Below are 19,809 nucleotides of genomic sequence, written 5' to 3' on the forward strand. Positions count from 1 at the left end.
CCAGTTACATTTTTGTGCGAGAGAGCCCCCCTCTCCCCCCCCCCCCCAAGCACTATTACAGGATTCAAGCAGCTGTGTAACTGAGTTACTTGCAGTACTGAAACTTCAGTGTAATAGACACTCTTACTACAGTGCACTCCCGTTATAACGAAATGCTCGGGACCGGCCGTTTTCTTTCGTTATAACGAAATTTCGTTATAACCGAACAAATACAATACATAACAAAAACAAGGAAACCACGCATATATCATATTCTGTTTGTTGAATACTCATCATACACTGGAAAGCTATATGAAATGGGATGGTACCTTTTTGATTTTGTTTGGATATTTCATTTAAAAGAGATCATAAAGTTGTTTGTTGTCACACAATAAGTCGTATAGAAAATGATGGTTTAGGATTCCGTTACAGTTCGCTATTCCAAAGATTCCTTTTTCACTAAAGTTCGTTACTCCGAAAGACTCTTTGTTCCGAAGTTTCGCCATTCCCGGGAATCCGAAGGTTTGTTCGTTGTTTTGAAGCTTCGCTCTTCCGACGATTCGTTATTCCGAAAGTTCATGATTTAGATATAAATAAATTGTTCGTTTTCCGATGTCTCGTTTATCGGAAAATGAAATGAGTTTCGTCATTCCGAAGGTTTGTAAACGAAAAAAATGAGAAAGGTTCACTGTTCCGAAGGTTTTTTAACAATGAAATAAGGTTTGTTATTCCTCCGAAGGTTTGTAAAAAAAAAATGAGAAAAGTTAGTTATAGTTTGTATTTCGAAGGTTCTGTTATCGTAAGACAATTAGGAGGTTTGCAATTCCCACGTTTTGTTAGTGCACACACCTTTTTCACCTTTGGATTAACGAAGTTTTTTTTTTGATGTTCCGATTAACGAAAGTTTAGAATTCCTGTCATTTTCTGACTAACGAACCGTCGTAATAAGAACCATATCTCATTGTCGGTTTAACGAACTTTAGTAATAACAAACTGGTTGAATAACGTCAAAATGTTCGTAATAACAAACCCTATTTCATTTCCGAACCAACGGACATTTAGGTGTACAATGTATAAGAATCTGTGTGTTTTGTGATAAAGTACCTTCGGAACAATGAAACAAACCTTGTTTAATTTCAGATTATTGTATTACAATAATGCAAGTTCCCCTCGGAAACTGTGCAGGACACAAGGAGCGAACACATACACGGTGATGTGAAGCGTTCGCCCATGCAGAGACGCTAAAAATGCTTGTTCCGCTACGTATTTTCGGAAACGATCTGCATTTCGTTATAACGGAGCACATTTCTTTTGTTTTTCTTTGTCAGTGGTGCTCAGAAAAGACTTCGTTATAACGAGAATTTCGCTATAACCGTGTTCGTTATAAGCGAATTTTGTACCATAGACTTCAATGGCGATAATTTTGGGACCAGAAGTTTTACTTCGTTATAACGGGAGTACACTGTACACTCCAAGATATGTTAAAAAGAAGCAAACTCATTTAGTATTGGTTTTCAGAACTCCTTCCTAGCAGCTTTCTTGCTTTCTAAACTATCATTATACATCACATATCCAAGCTGACAGGCACAGAGCAGCTGGTCTGTAAATCGGGAGGGGCACTGCTAATGCCAGATGATGTAACTGTAAAACACGATATATTCACGGCATGAAAATTTCGCGAATTCGAGCCAAAGACCTTTCTCGCAGCATTACATTTTCGTGACTTACCACTGGCATCCAGTGCATATTGTGTAGGCAAGAACTTTCGCGTGCATTTTAATTTTGCAAATGTTGCCGCTTGCGAAATTCACGAAATTAAAATGCACGCAATCATTCATCGTTTTACAGTACACAGAGCCTCCAGAGAGTCAGGATGGTACTGACTGCCTCCCGTACAAGCTTCTGTCATGACTCATACACTGTTTTCATTGCTGCCTAAAGACGTCGCCTTGCAGACATGATCTGCACCCAAAGCGGGCAAAATGTTTTTCTTTTCTTGTTTGCTTGTTTGTTTCTTTCTGCTGGCAAAGGAGCTCACGTTGTCTCTTTTTGTTCTGTTGTCCTTTCACGTTCCTGACCACTGTCGTGCTTTCCTTCACATCCCTGGTCTTGGTCGTCCTCGACATCATCCTCCACGTCGTCCCCTTCATCGCTGCCCATGGCTGCTGCTTTGGAATCTGATTCATCATCCCCTTCGTGCTTCCTTTTCCCTTCTTTCTCCTTTGCCCTTTGAAGCAGGTAGACACATGCCTTAAGTCCTCCATGATTGATGAAGACAAAGTTCTTCTTCCGCCACAGGTGACCACAGCGCTGCAATGTCTAGACAATGTAAGTATTGTATTCAGTTCTCAGTAAATCAAAGAGTTAGGGGGATCAATAATTGTTTTATTTTTCTGTGTGTTACATTGTCACCCTTATGGGAATCAAATTCATATGCCTGATATATCCCCCAATAAAATCATAAACAACTTTGATATGCAAATCTTTGACAGTGATTATTTCTAAAGAGGGGTAATATCTTGGTCCCCAACACCAATATATATGTAAGTGCTTTTGAAGAAACCTGACCTTCAGTATTAAAAGTTTAATAATTTTGTTGCAGCATTTCATGTCAACACTTATGTACACAAGAATTTGTGTGATCAGCAAATCATGGCAAAATAAATCCATCTGTTTCACAAGAGTGGCAAATTCTTCTTCTAAAAAACAAGTTTTTGTGCTCCGACTCTTCTGAGGATCCAACAGAAATGTTATTCTGACCTGGGCCATGCACTTCTTGTCCTGCGTGAGGAGAACAGCCCGGCTGGTCTTTGGCCGACACACTCTGGCCATCTCTTCCAGACACTGGCGATACAAGGACCAGTTGTTCCTTCGGCTACCCATCCTTGGAGGCGGGGGGAGGAACAGTTTCAGGGCATGATGTAAAATCTTAATTTCCTGCTGTGACAGTCTTTCTTTTCCTCAAAAACTTCTCTCATACTACATGAATCCAGATGGATTATAAACTCAGGTTTGCACAACAATGTTTACCACCAGTAGCTCATGAGGACTAAAACATGATCAATGATACGAAGAATGAGAGACTGAAAGACAGGTTCATAAGGCAAACTATAAGAAGAGTCTTGCAGACAGCAAAAGTATCCGCAGGGAAGAGAGAGCATCAAGTGTGGATGAGGTGGACATGTTTAGGGCGATTCTGGAATGCACTCAAATGAGATTCCTTTTAAACATGAACACATTCCACATACTACAATCTTATGACAAATCTCCACATGCACATACTTAATACTTATTTTCTATCATTAACCTTTTCTGTTAAACAACCGCTCCTCACCTCAGCTTTTGCATTTCTCCAATCTTGTCACATTTGCATGAGTGCTAGTGGAGTATAATAAGGTAACTGAAGAATTTCAACTAGGGCAGTTTTGATTATGTTTTTTAAAAACAAGGCTTAGTATTGTGAAATTCCATGACACTTACGTAGATAACTTACCTCTTGCCAAAAGGCTGCAGAATGCGTGTGATATGCAAAAAGAGAAGAAAAAAGAACGAGATTGGTCAAGGGAGGGGGAGAGGGAAAAGGGGGGTGAAATACTGGTCTCGGTCATACTGCATATCACTACAAATTTGTACATGCGTATATCACAGACAGAACAGAATACATGTGTTTTTGTTTTTCTTTGATAGGCGTAGGTGACCTGCAGGACACTGAGCAAAGGCAAAAACACCAATCAATACAAAATACAGTGTTGATAATTATTGGAAACTACATACACACATTTATTCTTCCTTTTTTTTTGTTTGGGGTGGGTGGGGGTGTTCTTGGTGACGGTACCTGGACATGGTAGATTAAGAATAATCTAAAACCACATTTACACAAGTGCTGTAATAAATGGAGGAAGGAGATAAGGTCTTTTGGGAAATATTGGGACTGCTCACCAAATCAGTCACGAAGACGTCGATGGAGGCAGATTTCAGCGGCAAGTTTGTAACATCCCATCTGAAGACATCGTTTGGAAGATCAGGTCTGAAAGGAAGTGGTATCGTATAAATGTAAGGAAAAATCAGCACTAATGGCTTGTATGTGCACACACAAACAGATACAAACAGAGACACACACATACAGTCACAGAGTTACAATGTTGATATGAAGAAATCAAATAACCACTTCCATTTCTTGGTACAGTTTGAAGGCAGGATCATTTCAAAATTTGAAAATGAAAACATGTCATTCCTACGCACAGTGCCATGGGTAGAGTGAGGTTCGGCTAACAATATGAAAATGGTAAAAAATAACAGCTGTATCCATCAAACAAAAGTGTCTTCAGGTTTGACATAAAAGATGTCTCCTTGCTATTATGATATCATTTAAATTGGTATTCATAAAAACATAAATGTACAAGTCTAGGAAATCTTTTTTTTTTTCAGAATACATACAGGGCTTATGATACACAATAAAGATACATTTGTATACATTACTTACAAAAACAGAAAAAATAAGGTACCAGTATAAGGAACAAGAAGTGAAATGTAACTTTCATATGATGCCAAAGAAAGCAATGTGTTTGAAACCTATCACAGTGCTGCTCAAAAAGCTGGTTATCAGTCACCTAGATATGTAGGATACATGTCACTGAATACTGCAAAAGTGTTAATTTTTGCAGGAGCCATTTTTCGCATCCAGCCGTGCGAGATGAATTTTGTGTGCTAGATTTAATTATGCATGGGGATATGATGCAGACTATCTCACCTTATGATTTGTTTTGATTTCCTTTTCTCTGTCAATGAGTCAATGTTTCCCTTTGTCCTCTCCACGGCCACTTCATTGACATCGCCGGACATCACAAGGCAGGATCGCCATGCCAACAGACCCTGAAACATTTGTATGAAGCAGGATGTGGCATTCGACAAAAGCTCGCCAGCAAATTCAACTCATATAATTCCAAATGTTGTGTGTATACTTGGTATAGTGTATGTATGTGTGACATCAGTTCGCCAGCAAATTCCACTCATGTAATTCCAAATGTTGCATGCATACTTGGTACAGCATATGTATGTGTGGGAAATATCACACATTTATGAGGTTTCTACAAATACCTGATTTAAGAAAGAATGAAAGATTTATTTTCAACATCCCAGGATATCTGGAAGATGTTGGGCAAGTATTTTATCAGCACCACACACAGGGACATTCAAGTTGGACAAAAGGTTTCTTGAACAAAATGACATGGAGTCTTTTGATTTAGCTGCATGTATATTCCTGAAGTGCAATATGCCTGATTCTTCATGTATTCTGTAAATATGAAGATCTAAAACTCAAGACTTGTCAGTCAATGTCAAGCCAGTGACAATATGAATAACAGGAACACTGGACATCAGAAAGACAGTAAAACAAAATAAAAATTGTCAATAAAGAACAATTATCACTGTGATAATGCAAGTTAATATTGCAACATTGCTCTTTCAGATATCTCTATTCATTAGGCATACATACCTCCAGTGGTATTGCACCGACCCCACACATAGGGTCACAGATTATTTCTCCTGGTTGAGGCTGGGTCATTCTGAAAAAAAAAAAAAATCATCATCCACTATGAAAGTTGGATACTTGAAAATATTTGTCAGTGCTCTATATGCAAACAGTGTTTTGATTCGGGCAACTACATTCCTTCCTTATCATTTTGTCTCGATTAAGTTGGGACAAGGTTTTTTAACACTCAGTTAGATAATGTTTGTCTGGCTCACATCAGATAGGTTTCCATACCATTGCAAAAAAAAAAAAAAAGAGAGAAAAAGAGAAAAAATTACCCAATACTTAACCTGCCATGGAAAAGAGAGCGTACGATCACTAAAATGTTGAAAAAATTTTCTATTGATTGAAATAACTTTTCATCACAGTTTGATTCCTGCCTGAATTGGAGATTAAAAAGAAAAAGAAAAAAGCATAAAAGGTGTAAAAAGTGAGGAAAATAATGATACAGCAGAGAAATCACATGAAAAAGAGCAAGCTAAAAAAAAACCATTGTACCTCAGCATGCAGTATGCAATAGTGGACCTGAGGGTGGTCACGCCAAAGTGTGTGATGTTTCTCCGATGCATGGATTCCTTCGTCATGCTCAGAGCAACAAGCATCGAGTCCTCCAGGACATTCACAACCACCTCCAAGTCGTAGTCCTTCATCTTTACCGGCCAGCCGTAGGTCTCGTTGATGAGGCTACCCACAGAGGGCGCTACATCCCTGGAGTTGAAGTGATGCCGCTCGCCCGACCTGGTGCAGGTCACCCTGAAGGTGGGCCGTGGTGCCGTCGCCCCCGCTTCCCCTCCACCATCCCCGCCAGCTCCGTCGTCCCCACCTCCATCTTCCTCGTCTGATGTAGACTGCTTCGCCTCAGATGACTGCGGCTTTGAGAGTGACTTGGGCAGGGGGTCAAGGCAAAACTCCGACCCTGTGAATATCTGCCAAGTGTCCAGTGCATGCTTCCAGTTGCCCATTTCAATTTTTTGACATATTGTGTTGACTGCTGCTTCCTGCAAATAACCAAATGCAAGCAAAGACAACTCATCTTCAATCTTTTATGCATACGTATAGACAATCTATGCAAATTGTGTACATTGCTTAACAATATTTTCAGAGAGACATTTCCAGGGTGAGTGGTGACAGACCCCACAGAACTTATGCTATTAAACAGTGCATATATTCATGCATCCTCTTTACATCTCAGCTTCTGTAAGTGTCACTTGAAAATCAAGTGATAACATACATATGAACATACCTACAACTACATACATTAAATATGTGATATATACAATGGCCAGATGGGTGGTATTACTGGCCATAAAGGCAGTGCCTGTTGGCGAGGGTCTCCACCAGTAGTGTCGGCAGGGCCACCCCACGGATATCTGCCACCATCTGGCCCACATCACCGACAAAAGGGAGTATTGTACCACAAATGTTGGGATGGGGCTTGATGTTTGGAGAATCTGTTTCCAGCAATAGTCTATTGCTGAGGATGGGCCACACGGCTTCCTGCTGGGCCTTGCCGAAGGTGCGGGCCAGGCCGCTGATCCCAAACAGTACACATTTGGTTGTACTGCACCAGTCCCAGATGAGGGCTACCATTATGTTCCCGCCAAAGCAGTGGAGATGAATCCTTTTGAATTGCTGGCACCTCTGCCTTAATAGGTGAGAGCCAGCCGATGGGGCACCATGCTGAAGATGTAATCAGTACTCCCCCCAGAGATGCATTACCAACACATAACCAAGGATCTTAGAGTGAGGATCTTCTTTAAAGAGGTCTTCCTGGTGCCCCACCTCATTCCTTGGCATCATTAATCAGTAATCGGTGCTGCAGGTGGCAAACAACGGCCTCCCACTGCTAAGCGGTATAAATCTTGTCACCTTCTTCAGGTGGATTCCTTCTGCTACAAATGTAGTTTGTATTTGAGGGCTTGATGGAAGTTGCCCTCAAATGTGAGCTTGGCTAACTTCTCCAAGTCGCAGAAGTTTATGACTCCTCCAGCAAACCTGGACCGGCATCCGTGGCTTCCTACCTTGGGCCAACAAGGATGGGTCCATGCGGTTCTAAATGGAGCTGATATGGAGCCAGTCCAGGTGAAAGTGGGCATCTTTGCGCCTGTCACATTCACCGGGGCTTGGGTGGGGGCTGGCCTGTCAGGACTGTTGGCCAGCACCTCCAGCTCTCTGGGGAGCAGGCCGGTATTCGCCAATGAGTTCAGGCAGTTGCTGTGTTTACAGGGGAGATGGAGGGGATGACTCTAACCCAGTTATCCTCGGCAGTCGCCTCCATCTCCATAAACATGTCAGAATGGCTGATGAGCCAGCATGCCATGACCCATTGCCCTAGACTCGCCTCCCTGCCAGTAAGAGACCTGGCAATGAGCCTAAGCCCCTCCACCCACTGAGTCACCGACTGACCTTCTTGGGCTTAGGTGGTCTTTCTGGGGGTGGAAGTAGTGCGGTAGGTGGTAGTTGACAGGTCCATGCAATTTTTGCGTTACATGTCCACACCCCACCACCGGACACTTCTGCCCCCTTTTGTGGCATGGTTGTTGTTTGGGGGGCACTAGGAGGGTGTCCTGGGAATGACTAACACTTCAATGCCCCCTACCCCCCTCTGCCACAATGCCACGCTGGTGGAGGTTCCCCAGCATGCTGTGAGCCTGGAGGTCCACATAGTGGTCCAGCCCTGTTGCCTCAGCCACTCCTGCTGGCATTTCAGGTCTTAACTTTCTTCGCATCCTGTGGGCTGACAAACCCCTCTTGTCGGCAGATGCCATTGGTTGTGCTGGCAGGCCTGCCAGCAGGACAGAAGTAGAGCCACAGGCATTGCCCGTGGGATCTTGTTGGCCACAGGGTTGGTGGGGGCCAGCAGGACAGGTGGGGGATCAGTCTGGGTGGGGCTTCCCAGGTAGGCTGACCACACCTCCGTGTCTATGTCACTGTTGCTGATACTGATGTGGAACCGTGTACTGCGTTCATTAGGGTTCAGTTGAAACATTCAATTTGCCTTTTGGCTGACGGTCTGTATGAAAACAATATGTACAGCACAGGGCCGGCGCGGCGTTTTCAAAAGTGTGGGGGCCCACTTCCAAGTTTCATGAGCTAACAAGCAAAAACAAAAACAAAACAAAACTAGAAATGTCGCTTTGGCGACTGGTATGCCTCCGCCATAATGCATGATTTTCCCAATAGGTCTAGATAGTACATGTGGACAATGTGTGATTACATTTTCACAAATTGGCAAAATATTGAAATGACAAGTTTGTCACAAATGTGTTGAATGTTCATCTTCCTTGACCTAGGTTTAATTGGATGAATAGGAGAGCATGTATCTAGGGATTTAAGGACTTTAACTCGACTTTGACCCATTCATACATTTAGGCATTGAGTAATTTTCAAGGTACAGGTGTGGAGAAAAAGTGCAATTTCTGAATTGAATAGTAAATTGTTACCATTTTCATCTGTTCCTTGACCCTAAAATTCATAAGATAATCACTTTCAGGTAGAACATGCATAATATGTACTATGTTTCAAGATAACTTGAGCCACTTCCGAGATATGGAGGAAAAAGTAAGTTCAGCACTTTCACTTGATCTTTGACCTTTTGACCTTTGAGGCAAAAAAAGAAGAAAAAAAAAACTTTCCAGAAAATTTCTATGAGGTTACACATGTATGCATACACCAAGTGTAAAAAAAAAATAACCCTGCTGGCATTGCATGATAGGAGGGAAATAGTAAAATTTTGAAGTGTTGCACTTGACCTTTGACCCCTGACCTTTGACCCCATGAACCCTACATTCTCTAGATAATCACTTCCAGTCAGTATATGTATATACTATGTTCCATGAAGATACCTTGAACAATTTTCCAAGGTATAGAGAAAAAAAAAAGAAGTTTTAATATTTTTACTTGACCTTTTCACCTTTGACCTTTGACCTCATGACCCAAACTTTCACCAGAGAATCTTAATTGGGTAATACATGTATACACTAAGTTTCAAGAAAATATCTTCAGGCATTCAATAGATATGGTGGAAATAGTGAAATTTTATGTATTTGACCCTGACCTTTTGACCTTTGACCTTTGACCTCATGACCCAAACTTTCACCAGAGAATCTTAATTGGGTAATACATGTATACACTAAGTTTCAAGAAAATATCTTCAGGCATTCAATAGATATGGTGGAAATAGTGAAATTTTATGTATTTGACCTTGACCTTTTGACCTTTGACCTTGAGCATGTGCACCCAAAAGTTGATAGGCACAACTTCACCCCCTAATACACATACATGCCAAGTTTCATTAGGATACCTCAACAGGTTTTGATAGTTACCTTGTCCACAAAATTCATTACGGACGGACGGAAGGACGGACGGAAGGACGGACGGAAGGACGGACGGACGGACGGACGGAAGGACGGACGGACGGACGGACAACCCGAAAACATAATGCCTCCGGCACCACTTCGTGGCGGAGGCATAACAAAACACGTCGGCTCATCTCTTCTCCCCGTCCATTTCGGGTTTCTTCAGCTGACAAGCAAAAAAAAAAAAAAAAAGAAAAGGTCCTCAGCTCATTCTCTCCCTGCGTGTTATTAAAAAAAGGTCTTCAGAGAAAAAACATAACCTTTCCGTCGCCATACTTCAAAATCTCTATCTATTTCTATTTTAGTGCCACTTATGTACTTCCGGGTTGAAAAAAGTGTGGGGGCCCAAAGTGATGACACCTTATGTATTCCTTTGTATGGTGCAAAACAAGTGTGGGGGCCCGAGCCCCCACGGCCCCCACGGCGGCGCCAGCCATGCAGTACTGCTGCAGTGGCAGGTACATTATCGCCAACCGTGTATCATAATACCTGGTACTAGTGGTAGCAGATCTATTATTTGCCACCCGTATTAAGCCAAACCCGAGCACCAAAGTAAACTTTCCTTCCCCCTGGCATTTTAGTGCTTAAATCAGAAAATACCATATATTATGCAGATCTGTCAATTCTCCTCTCAGACATTTCCTCCGCATTATCTTGCAAAATTATATGATTGTCTGGAATGAGCCCTCCTTATCATTTAGGGTGCAACTGACATTTTGTAAAGCTGAAAATGTGTCAACCTAATGTACATGTACTTGCGGAGACTTGTAAATAGTAATACACACCTTGTCTTGAGATGAAAAGTCAATTTGAGTGAAGTGACCAACAAGAACAGACAGATTGTCCACCGATCGCAGTTGTGACACCTACAGAAGCAATGAAATGTAACAAAGTGATATACAATGAATGTATAATCCACAAACTTGATTCATAATACTCTCAATAGGCATGAAACACGGGCATCATACTATTACTATACTTACATAGATAGGCATAGCAACAATGGATTCTGATTTATTATGCTTTTTGATGCATCTTCAACAGATCTTTATAGCTTAAAATCAGTGGGGTGGGCTGTGGTGGGTCCTCTTTATTTAAAGACGTTGTTGTCTGCCAAGAGAAAAAAAAAGGAAAGAGAGAATTAAATTTTAAAAAAAAAACATAATCAGTAGGGGTGCTGGTCCGAGAATGCGGATCGTCCGCACAAACGAGGGTATCTTCGTAAACGCGGACAAATCGCGTCCGCGAAAATCGGGATCGGTAGCTTTTTCGCGGACGATCTTTTTCCTCGGGGCTTTGCGGGCTTAGGGGTACCGAACCGCACGTTCTAGATGCGATAAACGGATTCCTCGTGTACAAATACCCCTAGTTCACCGTCTACTTTTGTGGGTTGTCCGTCTTCCCGTGGATTCATCGCGCGAAATGTGAAAGTCGCTGTGCTGACTGCTGTCAATGGCAATACATGTACACGCATCATGGAGCAACTTAACACACCTACGAAGTCACCAATGCACTTTGCAGTGGAATTACGGCAAATTTGAACGGTATGAATATTTCTTATGAATAAAATATTAATTCTAATTATTGTTAATTAATATTCCGATTTCCGATTGTCTGGTTTGGCGACTGTATGCCGGTACCTACAAATCCCGTTGTGAACACATCGTTGTGTTGAAAACTACTTACTAGTAATGTGTTGTATGTCCGACTGCACGTGCGCAGCAGCTACCGACGCTAGTTTCCCATGTATAATGTATGCATGCACATGGGCATTTAAATGATCAAAGACAAAACGGGAAGTGCTTTAATATTCAAGGAACGGTTGAATAAAACTAACAACAAAACTCTATAAACAAAACAAAACAAAAACAAACAAAAAATAATTGTGAAACAGTGGAAACGAAATTATCAAAGATACTTCTTTCGATCGCATCTAAATGATATTCCCATTTTTAAAATCCTTATGATCAAATGATTTATAAAATAAACTTGAAAATGGCTCCCGTAAGCGAGTACTGCAGCAATTTTAAAGACTGGTCGCACTACAGTTATAGAGTATGCAGTGCTGATAGTTTAACCAAACTGTTTTTGATTTTATGAATCACTGTATCTATGAGGGTGAGCTCTCACCTGTAGGTCCGGCGGTAGCACGCCCGTCATCGTGGAGTCAAGTGAGGGGAGAGGCCAGTGCTATGGTAAGAAAAGTTACCAGAACTTCTCACATGATGGCCCACACGCATGCTTCATTAATTGGTCGGTGAATGATGATACAATTGTATCACATTTGTTTTATTGGTTATTGCATCATAAGCGCATCATAAGCAGAAACAAATTACATGCGTACTTCTTTAGAAGTGTTACACGTGTGCCACATCAATTCTGTTTGAATCTAGATGCAAGTATACTAACCAAATTACATCTGTTAATTTCATAAAGATGACCTCCAAGAACTGATGGATGTTCACATTCAGGAAATGACGGAGTTGCGTAATGAAGGCCAAAACGAACAAGGTAAGCAACGTTACACATAAAAGTAACATTGATATATTGCTACCAATCTGATTCAGTATTAATATCACACTGCATATTTGTATTTCTCTCTGTGAAACTGGAACATTTCGTAACAGTTTTTTATATATTTTCTTTCCTTGTCTTATGGCACAGATCCAAACAGCACAATCGAAGTTGAGCAAGGTAAGATCGTACGATGTGTAGGATAATGGCAGCCCTGAAATAGGCTCTCCACTCTTCCCTGAATCATTATTAATGCTCAACAATGATTCTGCATGTTGCGTTGGCAAGAGGAGCTGATATGGTGCACTTGCGTTACCACGAACGACATATATTGTTACAACGTCGAAGCACATGCAAAAATTAAGATCTAAAAATAAACGTCATTGAGTCGCTCAAAAGTAAAACGTTTATAGCTAAATTTTCGATTGAACGAAGTAATTTCCGGGCGACATTGAAAAAGAAAAATGAACGAAATTTATTCTATAAGGTCCTATAACGAAATGCGGGACGCTTACGATATACAGCATGACTTCAGCACAAGACAAATTTAGCGAGCGTCTCTTTGATGAAGAACGCATCACATTTTTGTGGGTTTAAATAGCAATCGCTCTGCGTTTCAGGGAACTTGCATTAGGCCATATTATAAGATAATCCGAAATGAAATAACGATCGTTTTTTCCGAAGGTTCGTAATTCCAAAACACGCAAATTCTGTTTGCAGTGTACCTAGATGTTCGTTGCAAATCCGAAATAAACTACTGTCCGTCATTGCGACATAGTTTGTATAGCATATGACGTTACTGCGAAGATTCATTTTTCCTTGCGTTCAGTAATCCGAAAATGAAATAAGGTTCGCTATTACGAATGTTCCTTAACCTAAAAATGTTTGGAATCTTTGTGTTTCAAGGTTCGTTAATCGGAAATGAAAATCGTTTGTTAATCCGAAAATGAAGAGGTGATTATAGGACTGCTAACAAAAACATACATCATTGTTTTTAGATCAACAAGTCTTCAGATAATGAACCGTTTTCATTTAAGGATGAACGATCTTTTTTTATGAACAATGAACCTTATTTCCATTTTATGATAAACGAAATGAAATAACTAACATTTTCTCATTGACGGATGAACAAACCTTCGGAAAAAACGAATGATACCGGTACTTCATTTCGGATTAATGGACTTTCAGCATAGCAAACCTTAAATTTCCTTTTCATATAAAAAGAACCTTTCATTGAAGATGAACAAACCTTCGGAAAAATCGAATGATACTTCATTTCGGATTAATGGACTTTCAGAATAACCATAAATTTCCTTTTCATTTAAAAAAGAACCTTTTGAACAACTGTTACGAACCTTGGGAATAGCGAGCCGTAAAACCGACGACCCGTCGAAACGGCAAACCTTTTATAGTACAACGGAAATTAGGAACAACAAACCTTTAGAATAGTACTCGAATCCTCAACTACTTTGATGTGATTTCAAACTAAGCATGAAGTACAAACAACTTTCTCTATTAAATGTACAATATCGATGAAATTAAAGTGATAGAATTGCATTTAATATTGCTTTATTGCGTATTATGAGTAGCCGATAATCACATATTTGAGTGTTGTTGTTTTTTTGTGTGTTGTTGTTGTACACAAAATTTTGATACAACGAAACAAAACTGCCGATCCCAAAGACTTTGTTCTAACGTCAGTACACTGTACTTCGGCAAGATACCTTTTAGTGTGCAGATGTGTTTATTTCATGTATAATTCTGCCCACTACACTCTAAACTGCCGAGTTACTTTTGTTGTACACATTAATTATAGTATTTGTTCTTCTCTTTGATTTAGGGAATGATCTTGGTGGACAGAACACGACAGCAGTTCTAGAAATTGATGTTGAAGGGCACGTGTTCATGCAAGTTGGGCTACTCTCAATTCATGTTCGCATGTTCGGCTTGCTCCTCACGAATGTCGGCTTTCCCGGCGGCTCTCAGTACCAGTGTCACGGCGTCATGAAGCATAGCTTGCACTTGTTGTCATGCAATTAACATCCAGAAGTACTGCTCAATGACTTTCCTTCAGCTTGTTCTTGATGGGAATGATGCTGTAACCTTAACTTCTCATGAATTAATTCTGTAGAAAAAGAAAATGACATTTTTATTTCGAAACGGGGAAAACTTGTGTGATATCAAAGTAAGATCATAAAGTGTACGCATAATGTTAAAATATTGTGTACTTGACCAACGGTGTTGTTTATAATGTTAAGGGACATTCCTTCCTGATATGTTGCTGTGTATGAACAGCTATGTGCTTAGCATCTGCCCATTCTGTTTGTAACTGAAAAAAAGTCACCAAACTATCTTTTTCCGGGGACAAAAGATAAAAAGTCTTGACATCAGCTCCTATAATAAAGTCATACTTTTGTTTGTGCCCTCCTCGGCAACTCCAAGGCCAAGCTCTGTCTGTGCCAAACCGTTTGGTAACTGTTTAATAACAATTAAAGTGCAATTTCACGTTCAATACTCTAAAATCTTTTACAATTTACTAAGTTTATTATTATGTCTGTTATACTTAAATTGTCACTGATCTACACTGTATTTGTTTCTTTTTTTTTTGCTTTCCAGTACGTTATCTTACTGCTGAATGTTTCATTATTCTAGGCGTACAATGTAATTAGGCTTTGTCTTTTTTTTTGTATTATAATTCTAGTCTATAGCATTATTGTCAGCACAGAAAGGATACATGCATGTATCGTGTACTGTGATACCTGTGCCTATTTTTGTTTAAAAGCTGATTTTTTTGTCTATAGAATTGGCAATAAAATGTGAAGATTTGTGTGTGTGTGCGTTTGTGATTAATTGGTACCGGTACCCGATTTCTTGGCGCTTGTTTTGTTTGTTTGTTTGTTCTTGATGCATGATAACAATTTCCTGGCATTTGGGTATCTCAAACACCCCCAGTTACACATGCATACCCACACAAGACTTCTAATACATGCAGGTTTCGTCAGCGCTATAACATTGAATGGAAAATACTAAATGTGTGTCGTTTTCAATTAAAAATTGTAGTAATTAAATGATAGACGTAAACTGACGTGAAACTCATCTGCCTTTCACATACAAGTCAACATGCTACAATAGGCCGCTTGCAAGAATTATTCACAATTTACAGTATATCCTGAAACGTCCATGAATCCAAGCTCATCTAGATCTAGAGATCTTCTAAATTTTACATAGATCTACGATTGTAGGTACAATGTTATGCTTGTACATGTAGCTGTATAAGGGCATTTCCACGGTAACTCACGTTACATTTTGAACTCAAAATTAGGTTGTTGAGATCAATATCCTTAAAACCTAACCAGTGATATGAGTTACTATATGTGAATGAATATCATGCACCTCCATCCTACCTCACAGCAACATTACATCCACAGACTCTTATGAGAACTATGAGAAAAAACACTACAAATGTCGGTAACTCACGTTACATAAATCGGACATGCAAAAATTTGGCATGTCTTATATTCAAAAGTTTCCTCAAACAAGAAACAGAGAGACTTTAAAGTCTATTGTGTCAAAGTCATGGACTAACAACATACATCACCGAGTATGGTAAAAATTTAAATTGTCTTACATTCTCCAGGTATCGTCATGTGAAGCGGTAACTCACGTTACGGTAACTCACGTTACAGTTTGTCCACATGATCACAAGTTGATTTTTTGTCTTAATAATCCAAAGAAAACTTACCAAGACAACTTTTTTTCACAAACAAACTCCATAAATAAAGAATCTAAATTGATTTGAACATTGATCTGACAGTAATTAATCCCATTTTATCCATGAGATTACCAAAAGGCAGGAAACTTTACATTTAGAATACCAACTTGAAGATAAATTTTATTTTTAATTGAGTCGTTTTCCAAGCTTTCATTTGTACTGAGACAAAAATTGTATTCAACAAAATGATATGAAACAGAGTCTATCTCATTAAATTTCACTCTTTTCCAGTTAACAAAGGCATCAGAAATTGAGGATTTAATTGAGAATTTGATTTGATTTTTTTTTTAATTTTACTAGATTTAAATGGATTTCAGGCTATCTAGATAAAACAAGTCATCCAGAAACGTGTATTCCATTTAATACACTGAGTCACGAGACTAGAGACCTGTACATGTAGTCTGTGGAGAGTTTAAAGGTTCAGAAATGAAATATTTCAATAAATCTTTTAACTTTTAAACAATGCAATTTACATTCCAATTATTTGATAATTGTTTGAATTACTCAATAATCAATTGTTTGTATGTCTGATTTGTTTACAAATTCTTATACAAAACTAGGACAGAAATTAGACTTGAATTACAGAAACTGCAGATAAATTTTAGTTATCTGCTACCAGTATTGATCAGTTTAATAAAACATGTTCATAAATGTTTTAGCCTTAAAAAACAATGGCTTTGGTCTATGAAATGTCAAGTAGCCATTATTTAAAGTGTACATACATGTAAAAAGTATATACCAGTATTTTCTAGAGTAATCAAGCAGACTGAAGCAGTAAATCCCAATGAAAAACATGAATAGTAAATATTTTGTGATCAGGAGGCTAACTATTAATATCACAAAATGTTGATAGTTTGCTTTAAGCTACATGACTGTCCAGCTCTTAAAGAAAATGTCTGATAATTAATGAGGTTCACGTTCAACAAGTTTTTGGTAATAGATCAGCATGTAAAGTAAATTATAGTAAACATGGAAAAGTTTCATTGTAGGATTTTGCAACAATATAGCTAAAACCTCAGAGTAGAATAGTATAAAACACATAAGCGTGTCAAATTCACAATGTTCAGTTCTCAAAAATCTCAGAAAGAACAGCAGGAAACGAGCTCCAATCTTAAAATTCTGTTCATACATGTAAATGTTTCAGCCTCATAAACAGTGGCTTTGGTCTATACAGGTAGGTATAAACTCTGAAATGTCAAATAGTAATCACTTGAATTACAAAAACAAGAACTTTTCAAGAGTAATCATGCAGTGATTATCCCAATCAGGAGGCTATTAATAGTTATCACAAAATTTTGATAATTTGCTGGAACAAGGTCCATGCAGCTATAGAAGAAATGTCTTTTAACAACTTTCGTAACAGATCAGTATACATGCACTGTAATATTAAATAGTAAATATGGAACAGTTTCTTTCAGAAGTTAACATGACGTGATGAACATGTGTAATTGATACATTGTACATGTAGACCAGTTGGTTTGGTGATAGAGAGAGACCAAGAGAATAACAATCTACTGGAAATAGAATCTTAATACAAGAATTCAGTAATCATGTACTCATTGGTTACTTACAATCACAACCTTCATATCATTTCTTGGTATTAAAGAAAAATCATGTCGGTAACTCACGTTACATTGTGGTAACTCACGTTACATGGTAACTCACGTTACAATTTTAAGACCTCTGTTATGAGAATTTGAAGCAAAGACTTTAAGTCCCATCATATTTCTTGGATGTGTGCTGCATTGTTATTTGATAATCCAAAATACCACGTCTCAGTTGGGTATAGTAAAATTGCTAGGTTAAAAAGTTCATGTTTCGGTAACTCACGTTACAGCAGCTTCTCGAGCTATGTAAGAGCACGCTGGTGTTCGAAGTACATATCTTATATAGAGGTCTCCACTTTATTTTCTGCTAGATTAATATATTTTTGATTTGTAAAACCAAACAAAGTTTGATTTGAGCCTCAAATATAAAAAATAATCACAAAGAGCAACAAAAATGCATTTTTAGGGATTTTTAGGTCAAAAATGCTTTCTGGCTTCAAAAGGTATAAAAATGCACAAAAGGGAACTTTTCTTAAAGGTAAAGTTGGTTTCACACACTTCAAACTATGGCTAACAAAGTAAGATTATCAGTTGTCCTGAAATATGCGGGTAAAATTTTGGTGGTCATGTCGCACAACTCATGGAAATGCCCATAAACATCACAATGATAGTAGGACATCGATACTCACATTTAGGTTGAAGAGCATTTCACTAATAACACTCGATCCATATTGGTCCTAGAAACGCAAAATTTGCTCGACTTGTTGATGTCGCAATGCGCAGCATGCAGCGGTACAACGAAGGTAGGTTTGTACAGTGACAGTGTATTATAGAGATAGCCCTATATCATACATGTACAACGTATTACATGTATGTCAGCTTCAACTTACAACAAAACATACGCATGGGCACACAGAAAACGGGGAAAGCAGTGATCTCTGTTTATTGCACATCGTCCTTATTTACGAGGGTCAAAGCAAGAAGCGGTGAACAGTCGCGCTTCTGCGTCCTTACTTTTGGGGACAATCATAGTTTTCTAAGCTTATATCGGTTTTTAAGGACGCATCCTCATTTATCGGGACGCCGTTCGCCGAGAAGTCGGCAGCTTGCGACGTCGTCACCGTATACGAAGACGACCCTCATATACAAATACGATCCTCATTCTCGGACCAGCACCCCTACTGATAATGTTAGACATTAATTAAAGGGCTGAAAATTCTATTCAAGCACTAAATCTACAAAACGAGCCCACTGTGGTGCTATGCCGCCTATGTTGATTAAATTATTACTCATTCTAGTACAACTTACAAGTACATGTACCGGTACATGTAAATTCAATTAAAATTCAGTCAACATTTCAGAAACAGTGCGTTGTTGTCCCTGTTGCGAGTGTTGATTTTTTCTACTGTTACAATTCTTGAATTTGTTAATTCTTGAATACAAATGTTACATTTCCGAACCTGTTTGACTTCCTGATATGGTATCTCGAACAAGATACGTCCTCTAAATTTCTTCACTTGTCTTGGACGAGCAGCGGAAGTGAACTTTTCCACACATTCCTGAGTTGCTAGATGCTCGAATCCCGAGTTCACGGTGGCACATATCGTCGCAAGATTATCTCTTGTTGCTTCCATCTCTGGCGCACCCTGAGCACCTGCCATTCTGGAGATAAGCCAGCTGGAATATCTACGTAGTTGGCACAGAAGCTGCATGTACAGACGGAACGGTGGGTGAAGGAATCAAGGCCAAGGAGGTGTGTGCTACCTCCTCCTTAGTTGTCCTATCCTACCAGGGAGGTACGACCTAGGCCTACCTTGCACTGCAGGAGACTCAAAGCCGAAACTAGCGGGTATACAAACCACATACGCCGCCGCCGGCTCCCGGCCGGGTCATACAATCCACTGCACGCTCTCGCTCAAGCCGCAACTAGCATGCATCAGAGCATTGCAGCGTGCAAAACCAGAGGATTACGTAATGGAGTATGGTAGTGTGTAATCGCACTAGAAAATGACAAAAACGAAATCCCTTGTTTACAAATCCGTGCAAAAGCGCACACCACGGAGGGATCTACACCTTTTCGCTAAGGGGAAGGGGGATTAAGTTTGGGTC

At 39.5% G+C, this 19,809-nt stretch overlaps 1 protein-coding gene across 1 annotated transcript; it reads right to left on the reverse strand.

The window, feature by feature from the left end:
* Window positions 1-1,429: 1,429 nt before the first annotated feature.
* Window positions 1,430-19,475, reverse strand: LOC139743765 (tRNA (guanine(6)-N(2))-methyltransferase THUMP3-like). The gene is made up of 9 exons (XM_071654218.1): window positions 19,161-19,475; window positions 10,653-10,733; window positions 6,008-6,507; window positions 5,474-5,543; window positions 4,730-4,851; window positions 3,919-4,006; window positions 3,473-3,486; window positions 2,740-2,863; window positions 1,430-2,298 (listed from the first exon to the last, which is right to left on the reverse strand). The coding sequence occupies exons 1-9, from the start codon at window positions 19,410-19,412 to the stop codon at window positions 2,014-2,016; spliced, it is 1,536 nt and encodes a 511-aa protein (XP_071510319.1). The 5' UTR covers window positions 19,413-19,475; the 3' UTR covers window positions 1,430-2,013.
* Between the last annotated feature and the right edge of the window lie 334 nt (window positions 19,476-19,809).

Source organism: Diadema antillarum, unplaced genomic scaffold (genome assembly GCF_040938485.1).
Source record: "Diadema antillarum isolate AM-2024a unplaced genomic scaffold, OU_Dant_1.0 seq00001105_RagTag, whole genome shotgun sequence".
In the NCBI taxonomy this organism is placed as follows: Eukaryota; Metazoa; Echinodermata; class Echinoidea; order Diadematoida; family Diadematidae; genus Diadema; species Diadema antillarum.